At 33.7% G+C, this 21846-nt stretch overlaps 2 protein-coding genes across 3 annotated transcripts in view; both read left to right on the forward strand.

The window, feature by feature from the left end:
* Positions 1-4039: 4039 nt before the first annotated feature.
* Positions 4040-14517, forward strand: LOC128167514 (uncharacterized). 2 transcript variants are annotated; one of them, XM_052833272.1, is made up of 3 exons: positions 4040-5106; positions 5582-6774; positions 11648-14517. In XM_052833272.1, the coding sequence occupies exons 2-3, from the start codon at positions 5730-5732 to the stop codon at positions 12646-12648; spliced, it is 2046 nt and encodes a 681-aa protein (XP_052689232.1). In that variant the 5' UTR covers positions 4040-5106; positions 5582-5729; the 3' UTR covers positions 12649-14517. The 2 variants fall into 2 exon arrangements, with proteins under 2 accessions (XP_052689232.1, XP_052689233.1); XM_052833273.1 differs by lacking the exon at positions 11648-14517 and having other exon boundaries at positions 5582-7547.
* A 772-nt stretch (positions 14518-15289) lies between these two features.
* The window catches only part of LOC128165322 (extracellular matrix organizing protein FRAS1-like), a 46757-nt gene continuing 40200 nt past the window's right edge, over positions 15290-21846 (forward strand). Inside the window, exons 1-2 of the mRNA XM_052829735.1 lie at positions 15290-15667; positions 16366-16397. Coding sequence (XP_052685695.1) covers positions 15607-15667; positions 16366-16397 — 93 coding nt within the window. The 5' untranslated portion in view covers positions 15290-15606. The remainder of the gene's footprint in view (positions 15668-16365; positions 16398-21846) is intronic.

The raw sequence follows: 21846 nt of genomic DNA on the forward strand, positions 1-21846 counted from the left end.
TCTATTAAATCACTTGTAAAGTTGTATTTTAGTAAGTTTATAGATATTCATGTCTCAGATGTAATTTTTATTATTTTCGATAGGCTCGCATTTCCAATCAAGCGTAGCTTTCAATTGTGGGTGTACACTATTTAGTCACCAGAGAATTGGGTTTCCAGGTATGTGTTGACCAGGGTACATGGTGGACTTTTCTTAAATGCTGACCAATAAAAACATTGTACTAAAATAAATGGCATTAAATTAAATGGTTTGAGACAAAAATCAATATGCTTAGCTTTTAGAACCAAATTCTGGTACATGTGTATATATGATTATAAATTATCATAATAATTAGAGTTATAATGATTTTCAAGAAAGGGAATCATTAACTATCTTACTCGTTAACTGAAAATATTAAAAGAATACGTACGAAGTTGTTCATTGTATTGAGAAAAAGTTAGTTATTATAGAGGGCTGGGATAGTCGCGGCTGGTTTTAGACTATTTTATTCTCCTTGCGCTGAAGAGCTTCGACTGTACTGTTAAAATTTATAAGTTTTAATATTTTGATATTCTTTTTCTTTAATAAAAAAAATATACATGACCAAAAATGCCATATTTTCACAATGTTTCTCGCATATGTTGGGTTTCGTGAAAGAAAATCTTTATTTGCCTTTATAACATTATTTTCAAATCCCCCTTTGTTATATTCTGTCTGAGACAGGATCTTTTGATATATGCAGATGTATCCATATCCGATGCATGTAATTACTACTTATAATTACGCATGTAATACATTCTCGAGAGATTGCTATTTTAGCCGAGAATCAATAAAAAATGACACGTTCTTATATCAAACAAAAAGAGATTCCAAAATGAATAGTTATTTGTTATCGGCTTTAATTATTGGTTCGTTGATAAACCAACACCTTTATTATTTGTTTGCATCGTTTCATATTGAACGTGATAATTTTCTTAAACTCGTAGTTTTTTTTTGATGATTAATTATCTTTAAACGGGTTTTCCAAAGGAAAAATCCGTATTGAAATTAAATGGTGAAAATAGTTGGTGAGCAGGAGGCTGCCAAAAAGGTACCTCTAATGTATGATAACTCCTCCCACTACGGAAGCGTATTAGGGCCACATATACACTACACATTTTTTATTTCCTACACTTTAAAGTGTAAATTTTACACTTTAATCTGTAAATTTTATACTTTAATCTGTAAAATTTACACTGTAATCTGTAAAGTTTACACTTTAATCTGTAAAATTTACACTTAAAAGTGTAAAATTCACACTTTAAAGTGTAAAATCCACACTTTAAAGTGTAAAATTTACACCTTAATCTGTAAATTTTACACTTTAATCTGTAAATTTTACACTTTAATCTGCAAAATTCACACTTTAATCTGTAAAATTCACACTTTAAGGTGTAAAATTCACACTTTAATCTGTAAATTTTACACTTTAATCTGTAAAATTCACACTTTAAAAATGTAAAATTCACACTTTAATCTGTAAATTTTACACTTTAATCTGTAAATATTACACTTTTATCTGTAAAATTCACACTTTAAAGTGTGAAATTCACACTTTAATCTGTAAATTTTACACTTTAATCTGTAAATTTTACACTTTAATCTGTGAATATTACACTTTAATGTGTATAATTAATACTTTAATCTGTAAAATTCGTATTAGTGCCACATATACACTTCACATTTTTTGATTTTCTACACTTTAATCTGTAAATTTTACACTTTAATCTGTAAAATTCACACTTTAAAAATATAAAATTCACACTTTAATCTGTAAATTTTACACTTAATCTGTAAATATTACACTTTAATCTGTAAAATTCACACTTTAAAGTGTGAAATTCACACTTAAATCTGTAAATTTTACACTTTAATCTGTAAATATTACACTTAATCTGTAAATATTACACTTTAATCTGTAAAATTCACACTTTAAAGTGTGAAATTCACACTTTAATCTGTAAATTTTACACTTTAATCTGTAAATATTACACTTTAATGTGTATAATTCATACTTTAATGTGTAAATTTTACACTTTAATCTGTAAATATTACACTTTAATGTGTATAATTCATACTTTAATCTGTAAAATTCACACTTTAGTGTGTAAAATTTACACTTTAATCTGTAAATATTACACTTTAATCTGTAAATTTTACACTTTAATCTGTAAAATTTACACTTTAATCTGTAAAATTCACACTTTAATCTGTAAAATTCACACTTTAATTTGTATATTTTACACTTTAATCTGTAAATTTTACACTTTTATCTGTAAAATTCACACTTTAATCTGTAAAATTCGCACTTTAATCTGTAAAATTCACACTTTAATCTGTAAAACTCACACTTTAAAGTGTAAAATTCACACTTTAATCTGTAAATATTACACTTTAATCTGTAAAATTCACATTTTTAATTTTACACTTTAAAGTGTGAATTTTACAGATAAAAGTGTAAAATTTACACTTTAAAATGTGAATTTTACAGATTAAAATGTGAATTTGACACTTTAAAGTGTGAATTTTACACTTTAAAGTGTGAATTTTACAGATTAAAGTGTGAATTTTACAGATTAATGTGTAAATTTGACACTTTAAAGTGTGAATTTTACAGATTAAAGTGTGAATTTTACACTTTAAAGTGTGAATTTTACACTTTAAAGTGTGAATTTTACGCATTAAAGTGTGAATTTTACAGATTAAAGTGTAAATTTTACACTTTAAAGTGTGAATTTTACAGATCAAAGTGTAAAATTTACAGATTAAAGTGTAAAATTTACACTTTAAAGTGTAGAAAATCAAAAAATGTGAAGTGTATATGTGGCACTAATACGCTTCCGTATCCCACAGTTTTTAAGATAAGAAAGTTTTGTTTTGCAGATTAATTGTACATACATTAAAGATATGTACATAAAAATCATTACTTGAATTTTGTTGATTATTTTTTTTTAATTCTAGCTGTGAACTTTTTGGAATAATCTTGATAACTCTTCCTACAGTTTTCAAGGTAGGACCTGTTTTGCAGATCAGGCACGTAGCATCAGGGGGGGGGCCAGGGGGGGGGGGCCTGCCCCCCCCCCCACCCCCCACTTTTTCTCGCAGCAACAATATTTTAAAAAATTTACATATAAAAAAATGAAATAAAAAAAAATTGGTATGAAAATTAGGAAATGAGTAGTCAAATTGAAGTTACCCCCCCCCCCCCCCCCCCCCCCACGGATTAGGAATTTCATGATTTGGAGGGAAAGAAATTTTGGTAGGGAAGAATTTTTTTTTTGGAAGTATAGTTGAGTTTACCCCCCCCCCCCCCCCCCCCCCCCCAACGGATTAGGATTTTGAAGATTTTTGGAAAACTTTAAATTTACCTTTTTTTGCTTGTCAAGATTTTTTGGATGGGTCTGCCCCCCCCCCCCCCCCCCCCCCACTTTCAAAAACGATGCTACGTGCCTGCAGATTATTTGTACAGATATTAAAAGATGTGCATATTACATGGGCTTTAACCAGCTGTTGAACATGATATTGCATATAGAGTACCCCATACCTCTAAACAGGTAGTGTATATCAATTCAGAGTTGACAATTGGATTGTGATACTGCTTATACAAAAGAAAACCCGGTTTTCTGTCACATTTACAGCTTTTCACTTGTTAATGTCTAAAATGGTTAACATTGGCATATCTAAAGCTTTACCAAATTTCATTTGTCATTAGACGACTCGCCACGAGTTACAAGCGAGATACAGAGTTCGGTTTGAACACTACAGTTTGCAAACAAATCTCGAGCTCTGATTCAGTTTATTGTATATATGTGTTACATTGGGAAAAGTTGAATTCAAAAGTTGTTACGTGTATTACCATGATGAGACTATTTATTTTGTTTGTCACGAGTTTTTTTCATTAGGATAGATTGTAATTTCTAATTTAATTCTAAACAAAAACACTGCTTGAGATTTGTTTACAAAACAAAAAATAACTCAGCTCTAAATCGTGTTTGTAACTTGAATTCTGACATTCATATTTTTGTCGTGAGGAAAACTTGTTTTCAAATTAACTAAAATTATATTTTTGAATATTTTGATTTACCATTAATAACTTGTAAGTAAAGCTATCAAATCTTCTTTTAATCCGATGGCATGTCTCAATTTACTTTTCGGAGTAAGTGTTATGTAACATTACATATATTATTTACCTTCTGTCAGGGTTGCTAAAATCTATGTCTTTTATGTTTTGTCATCTATTGCTCTTGTAAGTAATTGATCTGTTAGGTAAATTGTGTAGGTGAAAAAGTAGGATTTTATTAGATTGCTCAAAGCTAGCTATCCTTTGTGTTCAGATTAAGTATAGTCCGAGTTTCTATCACCTCTAATGTGTTGTCAAATTGTTATGTAATCAATTAGCCATCATCATGCGCGCTTCGTATGAACACATGTGCGCTGGTGACTTTTACACCCCTAAACAAAAGAATAATTTAAAGAAAGAATTTCATTGGTTAATTCTTACAAAATCGCATTTTCGGCAAACTGGGTACGCGTCCCCGTGTCGGTCACTTTTCCATATTGAATAAAACCGCACGGATGTAAAACCTTATTAATCTTCATTTTTCATCTATATTCAGGTAAATATGACTATTTACTTTATTTTATATTGGAATTATTATTGGTTTATTATACTACTCATGTTTTTATCATGTTGAATAGATACCTATATACATAGATATATAAACTTTATAATTATTTTTCTATGCATAAAGAATGTTAGGCTTAATTATTTTGAGTTGTAAATTGCTTTTAAATATTCTTTGTAACTGCCTAATATAACATTAGATTGATCATAATTTGCACTTTTATTATTTTAACTATGTACATATGTTATTTAAGTCTTATGATGTTAATTTGTTTAAAATTGCTCATATAATATAGCGTAGCGGTTACGCAGGCAAAAATTTGTGTAGTTAGATTATTAGTAGAAATTAGAATCGGGCTCGACATGTTAAAAATATATTTTCTTTGTTTACAACGACTGTCACTCTACAGACTGTTATCGTCAATTGACTTACATACGTGATGTTAACATTGTCTGAAACGCAAGTAAGCTATTGATTGATTGTTTTTGTACATCGGAAATGTTAAAGTATTTTTAGAAATTGTCGATCGTACGCGATTTGTGTGATAACTCATGTGCGCCAAGTTACAATTCTGTGAGTAGATCACGCCCGATCTAAATTAGGTGTTTGCGTTATAATGTTAATAGTCGATGTCTGTGTTCTTTTTATATTTTCAATGTCTCTTTTATGATTTGAATTAAAATTAATAATTGAAAGCATAAATCTTAATTCAAGCTATTTCTATTAATTTTTGGTTTGGTATTGAATATTATTTTGAAGCTTATTTGAATTTATGAATTCTTCACATTGTATAAATTACTGTTAGGGACATTGTTTGTGAGGGCCTTGAGCCACATCTAGTTTCATTTGATTTTATGTTTTATAATACACTTTTCCATATTGAATAAAACCGCACGGACGTAAAACCTTATTAATCTTCATTTTTCATCTATATTCAGGACTTCTCCTTATCATTTGATAAGAAGCGCCATTGGCCAAAAAGAAGGGAAGATCACTGGTGGAAGATTACGGTTTGTCTCAACACCTCTCACAACAGCAACAGCGAGTATTCCCCTACTACTAAGTTGTTCATTCCATCCGAGAGCTATGCCAGTAACAGGAACTCCATCCAACACGGTGGTCAACAACCGTGTGACGAAGGAAAGACTTGAAGAGGCAGTTGCGGAATTGAATACCAATATTCAAGCAAAGGAAAGGCAACTACAAGCAAAAGACCAACAGCTGAACGACAGAAATGAGTATATCCTGCAGCTAGAGGAGCAATTACAAAGGGCAGAAGCAAGACGCTCCAGGGACAACGAACAACCAGCCCCCATTCAAACAGTCAATATTGAGAATGAAGATAACAGACATCCCCCACCTCCACCTCCTCCTCCTCCTCAACCCCGTCCAGCCAACCCGCTATACCAAGAGGAAGCTATGATTCCCAGGATCCCAGCGCCACAACTACCTAAGTTTGATGGAAGAGGATCAGCCACAGAATGGTGGATGTCGTTCATGGCCTTCATTTCATTCACCAACATCCCGGTCGTGAGAGCAATCCAAATGTTGCATTTCTACTTCACTGGGATTTCCCTACAATGGTTTACATTCCTGGATCCCGTGAAGAAAACATCGTTGGAAATGTTCAAACAGGCCTTTTTCGATCGGTTCAAACCATCCTCTCCCATCAACAAAGACCTTCTGAGGATTCAGCAGCAACCAGGAGAAGGTGTGGAAGAATATTTATACAGAGTGAGAAAATTGGCCACCGATTCTACCATGGATGAATTGGCAGTGACGGAGTTAGCCAAGGATGGACTGCATCAAAGACTCCGTGAACTTGTAGTTCCTCAACGACCATCAACGTTGGACCAGCTAAGGGAGCAAGCCATCCTGGCAGAGGATGCAGTGGATTTGAAGCGATCAACATCCAACCAAATTCCCAGTGCAGACTCGCAAACAAAAGGAACTGTGGATACCGCACTAGTGGCAGCCATACAAGCAGCCATGATAAACATTATGCCAGCCACTGTGAGTGAACACAGACAGGATGAGGAAGTTAATGCAGTATACAGTCCTCGCCCCCACCAGCAGCGGTCCAGCAGAAATCAATGGCCCAAACGAAGAAGTCCCTGTCTGCGATGTGGTGGTAAGTCCTGTTTTGATAAGACTCACTGTCCTGGTTTTAATTCTCAATGTTCATTTTGCGGAAATGTTGGTCATCTAACTCAAGTATGTCACCTGAGATTACTAGAAAATGCTACCCAATTTCAAAAATCAACATAGGGATTCGAGCCTGTCCTTAGACAGCCGTCTCAGGATGGGCATAGTGGTAATGAAATTTGCTTAGCTACAACTCTGAAAGAAAATAAAGTGCTAATGAATGTTGGTGGTCAAAATGTTAGGGCTTTGCTTGATACAGGTGCAAGTATTAGTGTCATGAGTTCAAATTTCTTAAACAAAACTAGTTATCATAGTGCTAAATTGATAAAGCCACAGCATCAGAAAATTAAAGGTGTCACTGGTAATTATTTGAAAGTGCTAGGAATGCTAGATACTAACTTAGAAATAGATGGTGTCAGTTTTCAACACAAAGTGCATGTTATTCAAGATCTTCACCATTCTTTTATTTTGGGTTTAGACTTCCTCACTGCTAACCATGCTCAAATAGATTATGACTCTAACACACTAACAATTAACAATGAACATGTGTGTCAAATCATAACAAACTCAGGTTTAGCAAGAACTACAAAATCCATTGTCATCCCAAAACGATCAGAAATGATGGTTCCTGTTCTGATATCAAGATGTAGGAATGGTGATCAAGTGCTATTAGAACCACTTCCATCTCTTATGAAAAATTTTCACATCACAGCTGCTAAATGCCTAGTGAAGGTGCAAAGTAGAAAAGCATATTTGAAGGTTCTTAATCCTACACACAGTGATGTGAGATTGAGAAACAATCAGAAATTAGCTACTGTTGCAGAGATTGTAGGTTCCAATGACAGTGCAACTGTTTTCTCCCTAGACTCTGACAGTGCTAATACACCTTCACAAAGAGTTGCTTCTAAAGATTCTGATAAATCTCATCACAAATCAAATTTGCAATTTGATTTGTCGGAATCAGACTTGACAGATTGTCAGAGAGCACGTCTTTTAACATTTTTGAATGATCATAAAGATGTGTTTTCTACAGATTTATCTGATCTGGGCAAAACTCACTTGTACAAACACAAAATTGAAACTTTGCCTGGATCAAAACCAGTTAGGAAGCAATTTTACAGGACATCCCCTCAGATGTCGAAGGAAATCAAGAAACAAGTAGATGAAATGCTACAAAATGATATAATTGAACCTTCGAACTCTGAGTGGCATTCTCCTGTTGTCATGGTAAAGAAGAAAAATGGACAGTTGAGATTTGCTTGTGATTACAGAGCTTTGAACAAGATCACAGTCCCAATGTCCTTTCCTCTTCCTCACCTAGAATCTGTGTTTGATGCAATTGGGGACACAAAAGCCAAATTCTTTACGAACTTAGACTTTCGGTCAGCATTCTGGCAAGTTGAAATGTCACGTTGCTCCAAACACAAAGCAGCTTTTATCACACAAGATGGTGTGTATGAATGGAAAAGGATGCCATTCGGTTTGATGAATTCACCTATTTCCTTTCAGACACTCATGTCTGGTGTGTTACGAGAAATGAATTTCAAATCTGTCTTGGTTTACATTGATGATGTTTTGATTTTCTCGAAGGATTTTGATTCTCATTTACAAGATCTAACACAGGTCTTTACAAAACTTCGAGATGCTGGCTTAACGTTACAACCATCAAAATGTCATTTTGCTGTAAGACAATTGAAATTTCTTGGTCATGTCATTTCTCGTCATGGAGTGGAAGTGGATTCTGAAAAAACTAAAGTAGTTAGCCAATTCCCTGTTCCAAAGAAACAAAAACAAGTTAGAAGTTTCCTCGGTATGGCTAACTACTATAGGAAATTTATTCACAATTATGCAAAAATTGCTGCACCTTTAAATGCACTTCTCAAGAAGAACTCTATCTTTATTTGGACCAAAGATTGTCAACAAGCTTTTGACACCCTCAAAAATGCCCTCATATCTGCTCCAATTCTTTCTTATCCTAACCCCGAAAAATCTTTTGTTCTTACTTGCGATGCATCAGACACTGCCATCGGATACTATTTGAGTCAGGTATCAATAGAAGGTAAGGAGCAGGTCATTGCATATGGTGGAAAGGCATTGTCAGCTCAGGAGAAGAAATACACCACGTCAGAGAAAGAACTTTTAGCAGTAGTCAAAGGAGTTCAAGCTTACAGGCCATATCTTGTTGGTGCTAAATTCACTGTATATACAGACCATAGGGCCTTGGTATGGTTAAAATCTGCCAAACATACTGGACGTTTAGAAAGATGGGCGTTGAAGTTACAGGAATATGATTTTGATATCGTTCATAGACCAGGTAAGAACAATTATGTTGCGGACGCATTAAGTCGATTGCCTTACCAAGATGATTCCGAAACAAAGGATCCTGACAACAAGAATCCTGAGGTAAGTACCTTACAAGTAGAAGAGGATACTAAAAACTCTCAGAGTATTCAGATCAACCTGTTCTATAACCCGGATGATACTGAAGTCATAGTCCTCCAAGAGGATCAGTTACAGCCAGTGGTAGAGGACACAAAGCATCTCTCTCAGTTACAACGAGAATGTGGCGACTTCAAGGATATTATCAATTACCTTGAAAATCAGACCCTTCCAGTGGACAAAGCAAAGCATGATGCCCTTGTAGCAGAATCAAGACACTATTCCATTACAAATGGCATCCTAACGCATCTATTCCAAAGAAGATGCAAGAGACAGCCAGAGGAGGATCGCTTCATTACCCAAATTGCTCTGCCAAAAGTACTACGTCTTGATGCCCTTCGACAGTACCATGACAGTCTTGCAGGTGGTGGCCACCTTGGAATTGAAAAAGTCAGAGCTTCGATCATACAAAAATATTTTTGGCCACGAATGCATCAAGACATTGTAGACTATGTCAAATCTTGCGCAAGATGTCAAAAAGCAAAAAGAAATTTCAATCCAACTAAACCTCCTATGAATCCCATGCCAGTAAAAGAAAAATTTGAGTGTTGGCAAATTGATATTTTAGGACCCCTTAATAAGAGCTCTCATGGATATGAATACATTTTGTTATGCATTGATGCTGGAACTAGATGGCCCGAAGCTTTTCCTCTGCGTTCCCAAAATGCAATGGAAGTAGCCACTGTTCTATTTGACAACATCATAACCAGATATGGGGCTCCATCAATTCTATTTTCAGATAGAGGCAGAAATTTTATGTCAAAAGTCATTAATGCCCTTTGCGAAATCTTTGACATATCACAATACCATACTAGTGCCTATCACCCCAATACTAATGGTTTGGTAGAGAGACAAAATAGCGTTATAGCCCAGTCTCTGCGTGCCTATTGCGGCAAAGATCAGAAACTATGGCCAAAGTTTCTGTCTGGTATTATGATGTCATTCAGGAAATCTATTTCAGCCAACTCTACAGAATTCTCCCCATTTTTCTTAATGTTTGGTAAAGAGATGAGACTGCCTTTTGACATTGAACTTCAACCAAAGGACAACATGGCTGGTGATGCAAAACTCTACATCCAAGAGTTTATGTCCAACCTTAAAATTTATCACAAAATAGCCAAAGAAAATGAACTCTACCATCAGCAAAAGAACAAAGAAAAGTATGACAGGACAGCCAAGGTTCCAGATTTTAAACTTGGAGATCGAGTTCTTATGTCAATCCATCAGATACCCAAGGGACTGACAGCCAAACTGTACGACAAAGCACAAGGTCCATACCGCATTGTTAGATTAGGCCCAAATTATACTTATGAACTGAAACGTTTGTCCGACAACAAGCTTCACCCATCACTAGTAAATGCGATTCATCTCAAACATTACTATGATCCGGAAGAACACAGAGCTCACCTTATCCCTGACAACATTCCAGATGTCAACCAGCCACTGGATGATGTTTCTGATGATGAGGATGATCACCAACTGCAACAAGATCCCATACACACACAACCTTTGCCTGACTCTAACACTGATACACCTACTGATGCACAGGAAAATACACCTAACCTAGCTCCACCACAAACTGCTGATACACCCAACATTCCAGATTTCCAAACGTCAACAAAAACATGGAACATCAAAAGCCTACCATCAGCAAAATTCAAAAATGGAAGACGACTCATTCGAGTTGAATGGGAGAATGGAGACAGAACTTGGGAGCCAGATGAAAGCTTTAGTCCTGAACTCTTAGCAGAAATCAACAAGAAATTTACAAAAAATGGCAAAAGAAGAAAGACTTGCATGACAAAACCTTCCCTCCTTGATTCACAACTTTAACTTGGAAAAGTGAAGAAAAAAATCATTTATACAACATGATAAACAAAATGTAATATACAATGAATTTCTGTAATTCACAATTATGAACTCAGCTTTTCAGCAGTGGTTAAAGATTCAAAATCAGTTAACCGAGTTCCCAATTGTTTGTACAGATTAAAAAAAAAAACAAAAACAAAGCATGTGCATACATGCAATAAATAACTGAACATTAAATTGTTCAACAGTAAACAAAATTCACCATTCATTCATCTTGGTACCCCCCCCCCCCCCCCCCAATATGTTACATTGTTTTGATTGAGGTAATTAATAGTTATTGGGATTATAATTCAAATCTAATTGGTATACCTGAGGATTTAATAGAGTTCATAAAGGTAAAATATCAGAAATTCGGTCGACCTTTTTCAAACTTACTTTGGACTTGCATTGATAATTTTTTTAATTCTTAATTTGTAATATTGGATATGGTAATGTCACCATCCAACAGTTTTTGTTGTTCATTAGTGCTAGATTGTTAGGTCTGATCAACCTCTCAGTCATTGACAATTACCACATCTAACATTTTTTTTTTCCCATCTTAACTTTTGTAGATTTCTGGTACACCTTAAAGCTCGTGCCTCTTCTAGTTTTGATTGTCTTCCCAATACTCATGGTTGCATCACAATCCCTTCCTAATGAGCAAAGAGTCATCTCCAGTTGTTCATTTGGTATAAAGCATGTTGCATATATTTGTTCTAATCTACCTTACTTCTCTTATTTACCACAAAGCTTAAATGGTGGTAATAATGTATTTAACAACTTAACAAACCTGTCCTCTCTCAAGCTTAAACAAACACCTGTAGTTCCCTATTTTGAAACTTACAGTACCTTGATTAACATGTTCATGTCAATCTTATTACACTCATTGTCAAATAGCAGCTTCTTGTTCCCATTTTATTCATATCACCTGGTTTTTAACTTGTTGATTTGTGTACTTTTCATGCACAGAGTTAAAACATTAGCATTAGCTTTGTTAATTGTTAAGAATATTACCAGTGTTCACTCTCAATCACTGCCCTCATTCATTTATCATAAAGCTACTCCTGCACCTGATATCAAAGCATCTTCTTCCTTAGAAAATTTCTTCAAGTCTGAACTATCTTGGATTCATGCTATTTTGGTCATTTGTTTTATTATCATTTTTATTCAGTTAATTGTCATTTACTTTCTTTATAAATCTAAACCATCCAAAAACACTAAAGTCATTTTAGAGCTAACATCAGGTGGTGAATGTGTTATCATTCCATTAATAACTTTACCACTGTGTCCATCCTATTACCTAATTCAAAAACCAATCATTCATAGACTATCTGCATCTAATTTTACATCTCGTCAACTAAAAGCAGATTGGTCTCCTTTTGAAATTATTGATAAATTATCAAATAAATCAATTACAGTCCCTTCTCAAATTCCTGTTAATTATCTTATATATCGAAAATTACTCAAAATTTTGAAACAACCATTTTGTGCTTATGTCATGGTAACTCATCAAGGTTTTTCAACTGTAATTCAAGATCAGGTTGACTCAGGTGACATGCTTGACTTGTGTTAATTGCTATTTTTCTTTCAGCTGGTACAATTTTATATGTGTTATTTAATCCTTGGACAGTGGTCTTAAATGATTAACAGGACTGGTGTACATATGTTGATTTTTTTTCTTCCCTTTTTTATGCCTGTGTAACCATGTAGTTTAGAAAATTCATTTTTATTGGTTTTTTATGCATTTTTCTTTTTTTTTCTCCTTTATTTTTCACAAACTTGTTCATTCATATACTTACAGTTACAGATATTTTTACAATTTTTTTTTCCTTTTAATTTTTGGTTTGGGGACCAAACCTATCGTGGCAAAGGGGGTAATTAGTCATGGACTCATTGGCAATTAAAAATTGTTAATTAGTAAAAGACATTTGTCGTGAGGAAAACTTGTTTTCAAATTAACTAAAATTATATTTTTGAATATTTTGATTTACCATTAATAACTTGTAAGTAAAGCTATCAAATCTTCTTTTAATCCGATGGCATGTCTCAATTTACTTTTCGGAGTAAGTGTTATGTAACATTACATATATTATTTACCTTCTGTCAGGGTTGCTAAAATCTATGTCTTTTATGTTTTGTCATCTATTGCTCTTGTAAGTAATTGATCTGTTAGGTAAATTGTGTAGGTGAAAAAGTAGGATTTTATTAGATTGCTCAAAGCTAGCTATCCTTTGTGTTCAGATTAAGTATAGTCCGAGTTTCTATCACCTCTAATGTGTTGTCAAATTGTTATGTAATCAATTAGCCATCATCATGCGCGCTTCGTATGAACACATGTGCGCTGGTGACTTTTACACCCCTAAACAAAAGAATAATTTAAAGAAAGAATTTCATTGGTTAATTCTTACAAAATCGCATTTTCGGCAAACTGGGTACGCGTCCCCGTGTCGGTCACTTTTCCATATTGAATAAAACCGCACGGATGTAAAACCTTATTAATCTTCATTTTTCATCTATATTCAGGTAAATATGACTATTTACTTTATTTTATATTGGAATTATTATTGGTTTATTATACTACTCATGTTTTTATCATGTTGAATAGATACCTATATACATAGATATATAAACTTTATAATTATTTTTCTATGCATAAAGAATGTTAGGCTTAATTATTTTGAGTTGTAAATTGCTTTTAAATATTCTTTGTAACTGCCTAATATAACATTAGATTGATCATAATTTGCACTTTTATTATTTTAACTATGTACATATGTTATTTAAGTCTTATGATGTTAATTTGTTTAAAATTGCTCATATAATATAGCGTAGCGGTTACGCAGGCAAAAATTTGTGTAGTTAGATTATTAGTAGAAATTAGAATCGGGCTCGACATGTTAAAAATATATTTTCTTTGTTTACAACGACTGTCACTCTACAGACTGTTATCGTCAATTGACTTACATACGTGATGTTAACATTGTCTGAAACGCAAGTAAGCTATTGATTGATTGTTTTTGTACATCGGAAATGTTAAAGTATTTTTAGAAATTGTCGATCGTACGCGATTTGTGTGATAACTCATGTGCGCCAAGTTACAATTCTGTGAGTAGATCACGCCCGATCTAAATTAGGTGTTTGCGTTATAATGTTAATAGTCGATGTCTGTGTTCTTTTTATATTTTCAATGTCTCTTTTATGATTTGAATTAAAATTAATAATTGAAAGCATAAATCTTAATTCAAGCTATTTCTATTAATTTTTGGTTTGGTATTGAATATTATTTTGAAGCTTATTTGAATTTATGAATTCTTCACATTGTATAAATTACTGTTAGGGACATTGTTTGTGAGGGCCTTGAGCCACATCTAGTTTCATTTGATTTTATGTTTTATAATACACTTTTCCATATTGAATAAAACCGCACGGACGTAAAACCTTATTAATCTTCATTTTTCATCTATATTCAGGACTTCTCCTTATCATTTGATAAGAAGCGCCATTGGCCAAAAAGAAGGGAAGATCATAGTCATGGACTCATTGGCAATTAAAAATTGTTAATTAGTAAAAGACATTTTGGTCAAGCATTCAAAGTGCCAATGTTAACCATTTGAGACTTAGAAATTGAACTCAAAAGGCATCTCAAAGAAAGATAACTCTTTTATTCTTAAAAAAAAATCACAGATATATTTAAGAAAGGATGAGATTGCAATGTGTCTTTTATCACTAAGCCATTGATTTCAGATAAGCTGTTAACATTTTCCCCTATTTATTGATATATTAGTGATCTGCATATTAAAGCTTCCCAAACTTTCATTTTTAGTTCTGAACACTACTATTTCTAAACATTCTTGATATTTCTTAATTTTCGGGTAGTGAGAAAATGCAACTCATAAAAATAATTGTTGAATACCGCAATAAATTTGATTAAAACAGATGATTTACTTTTCAAAATATTTATTTAGAGTGATTTGCATTTTATTTTTATCTGTCGTGAAAGCGCCCGGTCAGAGCTTTAAAGTCAGCTCTGATTAAAATTGTAAATGCGGGAATATTATATTGTTACACTTTTTGGTGAATAATATTTCTTCCGTGTTTTTTAAATCATAACTTCACAGATGCAAGGGCCTTTATTTTTCCCCCTTTAATCAGATGTACCGGGTCCCTCGGTGTCGTCATCGAATTCTTCGTTCCTCCGCGGTCTGGCGTAACGAGCCCCGCTTGTCATAGCTCCAGTGCGATACGCTACGATATGTAGTGCATGGTTTTGGCACCTTTTTTCTGTTATGTGCAGGTGAAAGAATTTCAGTGTTTGTTTTCAAACAGAAATTCACAGGTGATTTACAAACTACAAAAATCTGTGTTCATTATTTATATTTTTGAATGGGGATGTAGACATGCAAGGAAATGTGCGTTTTGGTGGCAACTCGTGAACTGACAATTTGGAATTATGTCGTGTTTTTACGAAGATGGAGTATAATGTCATATTTTTACTGAGAATTTAAAATTCTTACTTTGAATCTTGGGCGACATGTGGGGCTACCTGCTGTATATTTGCACTGTATTATGTTTATTGGTGCAGAAACTTACAGGTGAGTGTCCCGTAATCTGGTCTCTGTAATACACAATGTAAAGGACCTCTCCGACCCCCTTATCATGCTACAGTTAATAACATTAAACCTACCAGTAATTTATTTAAATTTCAGAATATATGAACAAACACAAATCATATCCTGTGTCAAATCTAAACAAAAGAAGTCTGAAAAGAGTAAATGGGGCCCAACATACTTTTGCATTGTCAGCAATTCAAATTTAACGAAATAGAAAAAAGGTACAAATCAGTTTTAACACTGTCCATGTGGGCCTTGCGAAAAGGTGGAAGTTTCTTGTTACCTTCAGTGATGTAAATATACATATAGGCCCCTGTTTAGTTTAAGTTTAGGTGGTATAAAAGGATAGACAATGTTTAATTAGATTAGAGAATCTTGGTAAAGTCTGGTATAGAATTTATGATCCTAGTCCGCCAACGCTTCAATTTGAAATTATTGTGGCTATACCTGTATATTATTGGAAAATGAAAGATATATTAGAAATGTGCATAGACTTCAAATAAATTGATATGTTAATCCAGAAGGAATTTGTCTGTCATAAAAGATTGAGGCGGTAGCTTTCACACAAATATCCCTCTATATTATTACGATGGTTCTTTGCTTACATGGGTGTTTTTATTTTATTGTATCGAAACAAAGTCATACGTAATTTATACAACTTCATTAATTTTTCGTTTCAGCCGATTGTCAACACATGGACCAGTTCTATATGGTACGTTGCGGAGATCAATTTATTCAAATTAAAAAAACACACACGGAAGGTTTTTTTTCCTCCTAATATATGCAGCTAAGTATAATCATGCTCGGTTTTCAATTAATCACGAGGGCCATGCCTCTAAAGTTTTCTTTTGTGGGTCTCATAGTCTGGGGTAGTGTTCCGAGCCCGAGACTGACATATTGACGTGCATATTGTGCCCCTTAGATCAATGGAGATGCATATCAAATAATGAAACATCCTCCCGTGAACAATGCTATCCCGGCTGCTTATCTGTATAGGTGATTGATAATAATGCAGATGAACCATAAAATTAATCAGAATATAAGATTTCGTGTAACTTAAAGCCCTTCGCCCTTCCCAACTATAGACACTTAACCTACAAAAACTTGTTTGGATGAATGAACGATTGTGTTGCACTGTAGAATTGCACAGTGCACGTAGCATCTTTAACATGATATGTAAACTAAAAAATCCAAAGATTGTCAATGGTAAAGGCTTTTAAGTGACACGAGCTGCAATTTTTGCCTAAGACATTCTCATTATAAAGTTGTAATTTGTTTTGCAATAGAAAAACGACACCTCTGCATATTCTTCAGCTATGCCTATTGAGATTTTGTCATTAAATTAAATAATTGTCATAATGCTGTCAAATTTTGGTTTTGGTAATATACAGGTTAAAAGTTAAACGGAGAATTACCGTAATATCACTCTTTTTTACAGTTCATATTGGTTTAACGTCAATACCTCCCTGAGTAATTCTGTGAGTAGTGAAAATGGGTAACCCTTTCCCTACCCACAGATTAAAAACATAATGAGCTTTGTTACAATGCATTGAAATCGGGCAACTTTCAAACCCACCTTTCAACCCATTCAAGGAGGAGGGTAATATAGGAAACGCAACGAGCTTTGATTTTACCTCAACCCTTAGATGTACTCTATTCTTGAAATTTCCATTGAGGGCCTTAATTAAGTTTGTGGATTGGACCACCTACACCATCCCGGAGAAGACTGGGTCCATGCCAAGTTATATCAAATCTTTATTCAAATAATCTCAACTAGGTCAAATGTGTATAGTGGGGAATTTTACATCATATATCTTGTCGTTTTTTGAGACAGAGGCTTATATTAATTTGTCTTCAGCTGACCGGATGCTGATTGACTATTATGAGAAAAATACATTATTTCATTCACGTTTTTGCATGAATTAGAGACATACCTTTTAAGGGGCATGAAAAGACACTCTAGCCGATGATGAGTTTTTGCTACCATAAATCACACGAGATTCCCTTACTGCCGGAAAACCGCAGGCTCTGCCACCCCTGGCTGGATTCTGTCCTTTGTTTCGTTCGTGGTTTCAAATTCCAGATGACATCATTTTACATGCTATTGTAATTTTAATATCTCTCTTCACTGCACATAACTGTAGTGGTTTTTTGTTTTGTTTTTTTTTTTGGGGGGGGGGGGGGTTGTTGTTGGGGGGGGAGGGGTTAAAGAGGAAAATGACGTGATATTAATGATTAATTGAATTACATGTATAAAGCTGTCCATTTTGGCGTCCGATCTTGTCATTAAAATGATACAAGTTCATATACATGTATTGTTTAAATTACATAAACCATACAACCATTAAGTAAGGAAATGATTGCCTAAAGTATAAGATTTTGTTCAATACTGATGATCCTTAATTAACTGTTGCCCCCTCTCCCTTTTCCAAATTTCTCATATTGTCATTAACATTTTAATTTTGTAATACATGTATGTAATTCGTATCATGTTACTATTTTGAAATGTCTGATTACAGTGTCCCTCAATGGTCTGAAGTTGGTGTTGTGCGACATTTTTTTTTAAATTTCATATGACACTTAGGGTTTCAAATTCCAATTTTATTTTTCGGGGTCATGCTTAGTACTTTACATCGATAGTGGGGCGGGTGTGACAATTAGGAGTCAAGTCCCTACTGTGTAATCAGTTATATAGGGGGACTTTATACATTTAGTATTCTAACCACAGCAAGTGTTGTCCTCAACATCATAGGGGAGGGAGAGAAAGAGAGAAATGTGTACTATGTATTCAGGGAATAATCCAATATAACTTGCGTAAAGGGGGATTACTGGCGGTTCGTTACTGTGTTTGAGCGTTCTTCTTTAAGCGGCTAGACTGTTGTTCTTTCAAAAACATTAAACAAACATAATTTGAATGGTCAATAAATCTAAGAAAGCCTGTACAAATATATCGTTTGCTAGCCACCAACACTTACTGTACCTCTCTGGACACATCAGGGTTGGTACGAATACGAAGACAAAGGAGAGAGAGAGAGAGAGAGAGAGAGAGAGAGAGAGAGAGAGAGAGAGAGAGAGAGAGAGAGAGAGAGAGAGAGATTTGCAAGATTTGCAAGATTTGCAGCTAAAATATTTTGTACTTATTGCCGTTTGAGTTTTATATTGAACTGATTTCTAACTCTAGCGTCTAGTGAAGTTCATGTACTTTCCTTACTGAAGAATTCAAAACATTTTTGCAACGACAGAACAACGTTTCAAAGTTTTATTTCCACAAAAGTTACAAATATCTATTTAGATAATATTTACCAGACTTCTAGCTATGATTTATTTTGAAAACATGAAGTGGGTTTTAACATTAGATTACAGACATATAAAGGTTTTTAACTTTTAAAATACCATGAAATGCATTTGTCTAGTCAGCCTAAGATTAGTGAAGGATCGAGTCAAATAGAATACGCATGTAGCATTAATTGTGTACATAAGGTTTTATAAATGCAATTCTAATGCGAATTGACATTTTGTAAAGTGCTCAAAATATCCGGAAATGGTTAGATTCCGGCGTCAATTTTGGTTTTATCTTCATATCTATGATTTCCTGTGGCGGGTATTGCAGATGATAGATGTCAGGCTAGTATCATAAGTATGTTTTCCCCATATATATTTTAATCAAAGCGAATGCATGCAGAAAAGAAGTAATATTTTTTTGGCAAATTCAAATTTTCTTATCATTGATATTTAATATTTGGACATCATCTAGAAACAACAAATTATAAAACGAGTCAAAAAGTCATTAGGACTTCCAGATTGACATGTTGGCAAAGTGAAAATGAAGAAGATCTAGGGGAAATTTAATTAATCTATCGTCGGTGCAATCTAAAGTTTTCAATTTTTCAAGATTTTTTTTATTATGTCAACACACAGTTAACCTTAAAAAATATAAGGAAGGGGCAAGATTCTTTAAGAAACTGCAATGATTCTGAATAACTACTGTCTAGCATCATAACAAGAACTCCAATGCATGTAGGATAGAAATATTATAGTACCAGAATACATCTAAAGAGTGAATTTAAATTTTACCTTTGTAAAACAATATAAATAGAGGCAGTTTACATCTATTAACCCTGTAACAGTTTAAAAGCATTACCTGTATAGTATACACACTTGTATACCACACTGTAGGTAGAATTAAACTCATTCCTTAATAATTTGGTGTTCTACAATGAAGTTCGGAAAATATGACTGATGTTTTATTAAAATGTCAGGTATTCATTTGTAGAAAAAAAAACATGATTTGTAGAATTTTTTTTTAATGTAAAGTCAAGCCGATTAATATACAAGTTCTGCTCGTTGTGAGGCATGCAAGTTATTTGTTACATGAATGTGTATGATATAGCTGATTTTTTTTAACCAACCAATTGAAGGTGTTACAACCAGAATTGAATGATTTAATTCGGAAAAAAATCAAATAATTAATATGTTTATACATGTATTGGGATAATATTATAGTGTTTGACAGGGTTCTTAGTTCTTACTTTTACCAGGTCATCTGATTACCGGTACAAGTGGGAATTTATCGGGCTTTTTCTGGAAATCCATTTTTGAGGAATTGTGAACATTTTATAGACTATTTGATGAAATTAGGGTAAATGTAGCTAGGGTACAATATGATGAATGTCACAAGCATAATGAATTCATGTATGATACAACAGCAATATGAATTGCATTCAATGTATTTAAATGTTTATTATCCAAAAGAGTACCGGTATATGTTAAGAATGATTATGAAGGTATATTCTTTTGATATATTTTGATGGCAATTAAAAATTTGCTATCCGACAAATGGTTTATAATCCTATAATTAATTTAAATTTCAGTCATGTATAAGATACATGTAGCTTACAGGATTAACTCTTGATATATTTGAATGCATAAATGCAAGAGTCAAGTACATGTACCTAAATTCAAGTTTTATTTCACTTAAATAATCCCAGAAGAGAACACACAGTTTAAGACATGGTCATCATCTGTTATTCATTAAAATAAAATGCAGGCTGGGACACAGGAAGTTGGATCAGAGTTCATCAGTCTGGGTATATGACTAATTCTCCACTTGACATGATAGAATGGGGTCATTTCTATAATTAAGAAACAATGCAAATAGACTTTCATGTGGTCTATTGTTCTTATCACATTCTGTTGCAAAATGTCCCTATTTCTTTGCACTGAGTAGAGGTATTCAAGGTATTTAAGTTTTGGTCAATAATGATCTATGTTTGCAGATTAGGATTTGCTGTTCTTTCTTGAAAAGGGGGATATTTTTAGAGAAAATAAAACACTTAAAGACCCATAGAATTTGATGTTTAGTTTTTGTGTTCCTCATTTATCCAATAATAACAATTGTTAGAGGTTGTTGACAAAGGTCCTGTTTAAATACCTGTTTTGTGGTCAAAAGAAGTGATGTGACTGCAAAGATATGATTTAAAGTCAACATTGACAGTCCTCACTGTGCTGAACAAAGCTGGAGTCCCACACGGTGAGGCTTTTATCTCGGCCCTCTGACAGTAACAAAATAGGCATACAATCTGCATCTGCCACGGGATCTCCCTCTAGGTCTGCGTCAGAATGCTTTACAAATATTGCAGTTTGTTGTCAAGCCGATATGACAAAATTTGGCTGTCCACATACAGAAGCTGTAGATCTGAAGAACAATCAGTGCAGTAAAAGGCATGAGGAATTTACTGGTAAAACTTCATAAAAATAAAAATAAAAATATTTTCCTTGACATTAAAAAGTATAAAATGGGGTGGAAAAGATCATGATATAAAAAAAGATGCAATGAAGCACATTTAAAATGGGTGAATATTTCCTGAAATTTTACCATTGAGTTGTAAAAATATTGGTATCTCAAAACATCAGAAAACTAAATGAGCAGACATCTACTTCCTGAAATATGACCATTGAGATATAACATGCATTTGAATGAAAAAGAGAATTGATCATCATTTAAAGTTTTCTTTCAGTGTCAGGTTGTATTATTTAAAATTCAGTTTCTAAATTTGTTAAATCAAAATAAACGTGTTATGTGAAAGATAAAATGGAAACTGGCCCTTTGATCTAATGGAGTTCAGACACCAATAGACTGTTACCATAATCTGACTGTCTGC

Source organism: Crassostrea angulata, chromosome 10 (assembly GCF_025612915.1).
Source record: "Crassostrea angulata isolate pt1a10 chromosome 10, ASM2561291v2, whole genome shotgun sequence".
Taxonomy (NCBI): Eukaryota; Metazoa; Mollusca; class Bivalvia; order Ostreida; family Ostreidae; genus Magallana; species Magallana angulata.